This window comes from Mangifera indica, chromosome 5 (genome assembly GCF_011075055.1).
Source record: "Mangifera indica cultivar Alphonso chromosome 5, CATAS_Mindica_2.1, whole genome shotgun sequence".
In the NCBI taxonomy this organism is placed as follows: Eukaryota; Viridiplantae; Streptophyta; class Magnoliopsida; order Sapindales; family Anacardiaceae; genus Mangifera; species Mangifera indica.
This window is the reverse complement of record NC_058141.1, coordinates 3,667,758-3,675,204: the sequence shown is the minus strand read 5'-3', so window position 1 is coordinate 3,675,204 and position 7,447 is coordinate 3,667,758. Positions and strand designations below refer to the sequence as shown.

The 7,447-nt window shown below is 33.7% G+C and overlaps 1 protein-coding gene across 1 annotated transcript; it reads left to right on the top strand.

Moving 5' to 3' along the window:
- The first annotated feature begins 2,156 nt into the window (after nucleotides 1-2,156).
- LOC123216042 (zinc finger protein VAR3, chloroplastic-like) lies at nucleotides 2,157-7,042 on the top strand. Its single transcript, XM_044636395.1, has 6 exons — nucleotides 2,157-2,740; nucleotides 5,271-5,388; nucleotides 5,561-5,901; nucleotides 6,008-6,139; nucleotides 6,209-6,307; nucleotides 6,412-7,042. Exons 1-6 carry the CDS (start codon nucleotides 2,172-2,174, stop codon nucleotides 6,857-6,859), a joined length of 1,707 nt encoding a protein of 568 aa, XP_044492330.1. The 5' UTR covers nucleotides 2,157-2,171; the 3' UTR covers nucleotides 6,860-7,042.
- Nucleotides 7,043-7,447: the final 405 nt, after the last annotated feature.

Here is a 7,447-nt window from a genome sequence, read left to right as displayed (position 1 = left end):
ACTATGTAAAACAGTCATACAATTATTAATATAAAAAAAAAACTCCTCATATTTTTCTAATATTTTATTCAAAAATCTAGAAAATATGAGTCGATATATCCTAAAATGGTGAAATTCAAAAAAACGAAACTGGAATTCGAATTCTACACGTTGAAATACCTTAAAATGGAAACAATCGAAAAATTCTTCAAAAATCGAAAAATTACGAGTCGATATATCCTAAAACGGTGAAATTCTAAAAAATAAAACTGAAATTCGAATTTTACACATTGAAATACCCTAGAATGACAACAATAAAAAAATTCTTCAAAAATAAAAAAAATACGAGTCGATATATCCTAAAACGGTGAAATTCGAAAAAACGCAATTGAAATTTGAATTCTACACGTTGAATTACCCTAGAATGACAACAATCAACAAATTCTTTAGAAATCGAAAAAATACGAGTTGATATATCCTAAAACGGCGAAATTCGAAAAAACGAAACTGAAATTCAAATTCTACACATTGAAATACCCTAGAATGGCAATAATCAAAAAATTCTTTAGAAATCGAAAAAATACGAGTCGATATATCTTAAAACAGTAAAAAAACCCCTTGTAAAATGTGCCAAAAAACATAAAATAAATAAAACCGAATCTCAAACTCGAAAACTACATATGGAAAAACCCTAAATCAGAAAAACGGATATAAATTTCGAAAACTACATGTTGAGAAACCCTAGATAAGAAAAATTTTAATTTACCCCCTAAAAAAATTCCTATTACAAATAAGTCCAATATTCATCCCTAGCCCCTCAGTAATTTTTTAGTCTCTTTGCGCCCCTGCAATTTCAAAAAAGCAAATTTCCCCTCTGCCCACGGTATACACGGCAACAGCCCACTGTCACGTGGCAAATTTCAGAAAAACCCGCCGTGGACTAAGGAGTTTTCCCCAGCTCCCCATTGTTTTAAAAAAGCTAATTAATCCCCCTAACCCACGATCAATCTCTGCTGACCGTGGGAGAATTCGTTTCACCGTGGGAAACACTGTTCCCATGGTTGGACTGTCGATCGCTTCGGAGGCCATTTTCAACCAAAAATTCGTTGTTTCGGCCTCCGATTTCAACATAAATCAAATCTACATAGGCTATAACACAAAACCCCTCAATCAATTCAACGAAAACAATCAAGAATCAAAACATTTTAAGCATTGTTCAAAATCGAAACTCTAAAATTTCAAACCGCAAAATTTCACTCAAATCTTAATAATATGAATAATAACTTGATTCAAATAAGATGACGAAAGATATGCTAACGTTTTGTGCCATTTTCGATTGTCGGAAACGACGAAAATCAGCGGAAATCTCGCCAACAGTGGGATGACCGTGGGACAGGGGATTTTTTCAAATTTTCCACGGTCATTGAATAGTGAATTGCCCAAAAATCACTGTGGGGATCGGGAAATTTGCTGTGTTTATATATGGGCAGTTTCGATATTTCACAAAAGTTGGGCATTTTTGCTTGAATATGAATTTTTTGGGTATTTTTCTTAAACCCCCATATTTATCTAAAATTTTTTGACCCCCTATATTTGTCTAACATTGCATTTAACCCCTATATTATGACATATAAACTAAACTTAACAAATAAAATTAAGTTTTAGGCTAAGATTGATATAAATACCTTTTTTAATAAATAGTCTTTCTTTGAATTGAATTCAGCAATACGAACTTCTTCCGTCTGAATGAATCCTTACTAATTGATCTTGAATAAAAATGAGAGTGAGAGTGAGTGTTTGAGTGATATGAGAAGTGTGTGTAATAAAAGTGAGTGATGAGGGTTTATATAGATGAGGGGAAGGGTAATTTTGGTATTTAGAAAAAGTTATGAAATAAAGAAATATCAAAATGCCCATACAATGTTACTATCAAAATATCCCTCTAATTTTAATAAAATTTCATTTAACCCCTCATAGTGAGTGAGGAGGGTTTATATAAATGAGGGGAAGGGTAATTTTGGTATTTTAGAAAAAGTCATGGGCATTTTTGCTTAGGAGTAGTGAATTTGGGCATTTTTGCTTGAAAATAGTGACTTTGGGCATTTTTGCTTAGTGGGAGGGTATTTTGGCCATTTTTTATAATTTTCCTAAATTAAATATTTGGTCATAACATACTTTTTGGCATTTAAAATATGGTTAATGTAATTAATTTTCCAAGAGTTTATTCTGCAATTATCAACTCTAAAGATTTCAGAGATTGTTCGACCCTTACAAAACTGATACTGGCAGTTAAGTCCTGTGACATTCCCGCCATTACAAGCACATACAAGCATCGAAAAATGCATAAACTCTTCAAAACCAGCCATGAATTCTATAATATCGTCAAGAAGAAGCCTAAATTTCTCACACCCAATTTACATTTCCACAACTCCACTCAAAATCTGCACTCAGGTTCAAGGCTAGGCTTCGTTTACAATGAACTTGAAGAGCTACAGTCATCAAACCCGAATGCCAAATCATCGTTGCAGACCCAAGAACTCTCTAGTTTTAGTGAAAGAAATAAAGCATTGGAATCAACGGTTCAGATTTCACATCCGTGGCCAGAGTGGGTGGATTTGATGGAATGTTTGTTGAGAAAAGGGTACTTTGACGGGAATGAAAACCCTTTTAACAGTAAAAGTGATGAAATGGGTTCGAAGGAAGCAAACTCTATTCGTACTGCATGCCTTAATTTTGCCCGGGATCGTTATAGCCTTATAAGGTATGGACTTATGAAATGTGCATGCCACCTGTTTGATTTTACGACTGTGAGAGTGAAAATTACATTATTTTGCATTAACTTTGGTTGTTGTAAGATCTAGATAATGATGAGTCAGGGGTGGATTCAAGCTGAGCCGAGCCCTGGGCTGGCTCAAGCTTGGCTCGAACCCAATATATCTAGCTCGAACTGGTGTACAGTGTCATCAGGGAAGGTTGTGGACAAAATAAACAGTGCTGCCAGCAGGTAAACTGTCTCAAGCTTGGCTCAAATCCATAACACTCAACTCGAGTTGCTTGATTGAGCTGGTGTATAATGTCATCGGGAAGGTTGCCGATTGAGTGAACAGTACTGCCAATGGGTGAACATTGTCGTCAGGTAGACAAACGAGCCAAACTTGAGCCAAGTTAGAGCTTCAACTTGAGTTTTGCTTGTTTGAGCTAAATAATAGATTTGAGCCAAGCTAGCCTAGTGATGAGTTGGGTTTAGTGAGACGTCTTTTCTGAATAGAATTAATAGGTTACCTACTTGTTAGTAGTGATGGCATTTCATGTGTGCTAATTGGCCGTTGCCTCAATATTATTGTTAATTTCATTCCTATATTTAGTATAATGATTAAAAATTTCTTTGTCAATAGTTTTAAGGCTGAAAGACTTATTCCCACCCAAGGTGTAGTGAAATCCCAAACTTATACTCTTCAACTTTCAAAAACCCAACTAGCCACCCATCACTCAATTTCTGTTAAAACTTTTTAATAGAGTCAAAGATAAAACCGTTATTTTATTAATAATATTAAAAAATTATAATTTACCTAATTTCCCTTCCTAGGTTTTGAAACTAATAATTTCACTCCTGCCCAAACATTTTCAGTTTTGAAAAGTGACTATTTCGTCACTAGCAACTTCCTCTTCCCACCCTCACTGTCGGAATCGTTTAGCCAACCACCTTAGAAGACTGTGCGACAAAAGGATGACGAAGAGACTCTTTGTCTTGGAAGAGACGGAGATGATTCGTCTCCGTCTCTTTTGAGACAAACAGATCGTCAAACAAAGAGACAATGTCTCTTCGTTAGACAACCTTTCATGACGATCGTTCGAACTATTTTAATGGTGAGGGTGGGAAAAGAAAGCTCTAGTGACAGAGTGGTGATCAGAGAGGGAAGAAAAGAGAAACCTAGGTGTGAGAGGGAAATAATCACTTTTCAAAACTAAAAATATTTAGTTAAGAGTGAAATTATTAGTTTTAAAAACTTAGGGAGAGAAATAAGATAAATTATAATTTTTTAATATTACTGATAAAATGATAGTTTTATCCTTAACTTTAACATAAAATTTTAATAGATTTTGGGTGTTTAAGTTTTTGAAAATTTGAAGGTATGAGTTTAGGATTTCACTATACCTTAAGTGGGAATAAGTCTTTTGGCCTAGTTTTAATTATTATATAATATATTGCATGGAAGGTATCTGCCAAAACATTCTGAAAACATGTTACAATCTCTTTTGTATGATTTGGAAAATCATTTGCTTGAAAAAGATGAAAAACTTTGCATGTTTTGAATCACACATATAAATGATATGAATATATACTTTTTGTTGGAACGTGTGTTATAAATGGTTAACTATTTCTTTTAATATTGTCTAACATCAGATTGAACTATTTTGCTGAACATAACCATAAGATATCGGTGGAAACTAATGTTCATTTAAATTGTGATGTTCATACAGCTAGTTGTTAAGTAGTCACAGTTCGTGTGTTATGAACCTAATTGATATCAAACTTAATATATGTGAAAAACCAAAGATAAACTGATTGATATGAACCTTAATACAAAAATATTATGTGTTGAGTTATTATTTATAATTAATAAAAGATTCCTTTTTGAAGATAAAATTTAATTAATCCTTATTTTTATTCAAATGATTGTTGTATTGGTTTGTAATATTTTATGTTTTTGAGCTGTTATCACAAATGAACTAAACTCAATTTAGTTTTTTGTTAATATATTCTTACTCATTAGAGCTCAACTACAACACAAGCTCAAAGCAATTAAAAAAATCTCATTACTTCTTTAAAACCAGCCATGGGTATCTTTATCCTACTCTCAAAAGGAACTCTGCCTATATTACATGTTAAAATCCCCCAAAGATCCCTAGATTCAGATTCAAAGCTAGGTTTAATTTTCAATGAAATTGAAGAGCCACAATGAGAGAATCTATATTTTCATATCATGGTCAGAGACCCCAAGATTGCTTTTTACTGGACCAATGTGAGAATCTATGGCCTGAGTAGATGGATTTGATGGAGATGGAAACTCTTTTAATAGTAAAAGATAGCCTGGGTTTGCAGGAAGCAAATTTTATCCATACTGCATGCATAAACTCTTTTACTAAGCAATTCTTTCTGTTTGGCACTCTGTTTCTACACAAGACGTTGCCAGTAATCTTTTGTCAGGGGTTCAAATTTTTGAGTTATCCTTGGATTCTGAACTTAGTATATCTTAGAACTTATGCTCTCAAAATGGGTTATCTGCTAGGTATTTCCCAAGGAAAGATATTCAAATAATTGCTGGATGTGGATGCCCGAGTATAGACAGAAAAGTTGTAAACTCGGGGAAGCGTCTAAGGGCACATGTGGGCATTGATGAACGAAATGTATGTACAGAGTTTTATTTCAACATTTGCCAATATGTTGATTTATCCATAAAAAGAACTCTTTCCATCTCAAATGTTTTGGTTTTCAAATTATTCTGCTAAAAGAAAAGATGCTTCAATGAATCGTCATTTATTTATTACATGCACTAAACAAGGACAACCATCTTAGTAGGTTTGCAGCTCCTGCAACTTGAGGGGAAACTGTGAAAGGGCATATGTTAAGGCACGCGAAGATGAAGGTGGACGAACAGTGGATGTTATTCGCATTCTGTTAACATATGGGCTTGATCACTTTACTGGGACTGTGGAGAACAAGCCATGCCTAAACAAAATGGTTAAGGAATCAGTGAGAAGGCTGCTGAAAGAAATGTTGGAGTATAGCACCAAGGAACCTGAGTCCAAGCTTTCAAATGATGAACCCTTGAAAGAGGGTGGACTGGTTCGTGATCATTTGAGTCCACAAGGAAGCCACATAAATGTTCCCATGAAGCAAGGCGATTGGCGTTGCCCCAAGTAATATGACTAAAAGTTATAATTTAGCTATCTAAAATTTATCTTTTTTTTTTTTTTGTATGTTTGTCTAACATATTTCCTTTTTTCTTTTCTTTTCATCATGTAGATGCAACTTCCTAAATTTTGCAAGAAATATTAGGTGCTTGCGCTGTGATGGTTTATTTCTGGATAGACTTAGGCAACTGAGGGAGGATCGGGATCACCTTCCACTGAAGAAGGGAGACTGGATATGTGATAAGTAATAAGTCTTCAGAACTTCTGGCTTTCTAATACTTGTGGCTCTGTTTCTTACTATTATTTCTTACAGATGTAATTTCTTGAACTTTGCGAAGAATACAAGATGCCTGCAATGCAAAGAAAATCCACCAAAGCGGAAACTTAATCCTGGGGAATGGGAATGTGAATCGTGAGTGTTCTTCCTTATTAGTCTTTGTAACTCTCTAAATGTCAGTATGTAAATAGTTTCTTTCCAAAAATAGGTCCAACATGATTAGAGGTTTGTGTTTTCAGGTGCAATTATATTAATTTCAGAAGAAACATGGTTTGCTTGAAATGTGACCATAGACGACTAAAATCGTCTAATGCATCAAATCATTATGCTCAATCACATGGAAATGGAGGCTATCAGAATCATGGCGGACAAAGTCAAGTTGGGCAAGGAAGACAAAGTCAAAACAGAGTTGCAGATATGTGGAGATTTGTAGAGGAAGACAGTGAAGACGATAATCAATCAAATTCCAGATTTGTTGATTTTCCCATTGCAGGAGGTAAGAGCGAATTCTCTCGGAATCCAAATGAGAGAGAAAAATGGAAGCTCGAGAGATCGGATAGGAAAAGAGCAATGGTGAGTACGACAGGAGAAAATGATGATTCTAGTGCTACTTTTAGCCAGAAAAGGTCGGACTTCCTTGCATCTACTGATGATGAAGAGATGGCTGGGTGGTTTGAGCATAGATAGAAGACAGAAATTGAATGATCAAAATCTGTACTGAATTATCCAAAACTGACTCACTAAATGCGTTTATGGTCCAACGCATAGCAGTTTGCTGTGATGGTTTGATTAAATTTATTCATCCCAAGCTACTTATGTGTGTTGAATCGGCTCAAATCCTCTATTTTGAACCCCGTTTGCTTCCGTTCATCACATTGTTTATTTATACTATGTTTGTGCGATGAATAATATATATATATATATATATATATATATATATATATATATATATATATATATATTTTTGAATATATAATTAAATATACAGATGATATGTAATTATGTGATGAAAATATTATTTTACTATTAATTTAAAATTATTCAATTATATAATAATATATTATATATACACTTAATTATATTTTTAAAATATTTATACATAATTTTATTAATATACTTGTATAAATTATAAGCACAATAATTTTGGGTCATCGAAGAGAGAGGTTTAGGCAGAGGAGACAAGAGTAGGCGTTGAAATACCCAGAAGAGAAATGCAATCAAAGTTGATTTACGAAGAAATCAATAAGTGAATATATTAATATTATATAATATTTT

Excerpts from the sequence above, each read along its gene's own strand:
- LOC123216042 (XM_044636395.1), top strand. The coding sequence starts at position 2,172 with ATGGTTAATGTAATTAATTTTCCAAGAGTTTATTCTGCAATTATCAAC. Across the intron at positions 5,389-5,560 it reads TGGGCATTGATGAACGAAAT|GTTTGCAGCTCCTGCAACTT; the intron begins GTATGTACAGAG and ends CCATCTTAGTAG. Across the intron at positions 6,308-6,411 it reads GGGGAATGGGAATGTGAATC|GTGCAATTATATTAATTTCA; the intron begins GTGAGTGTTCTT and ends TTGTGTTTTCAG.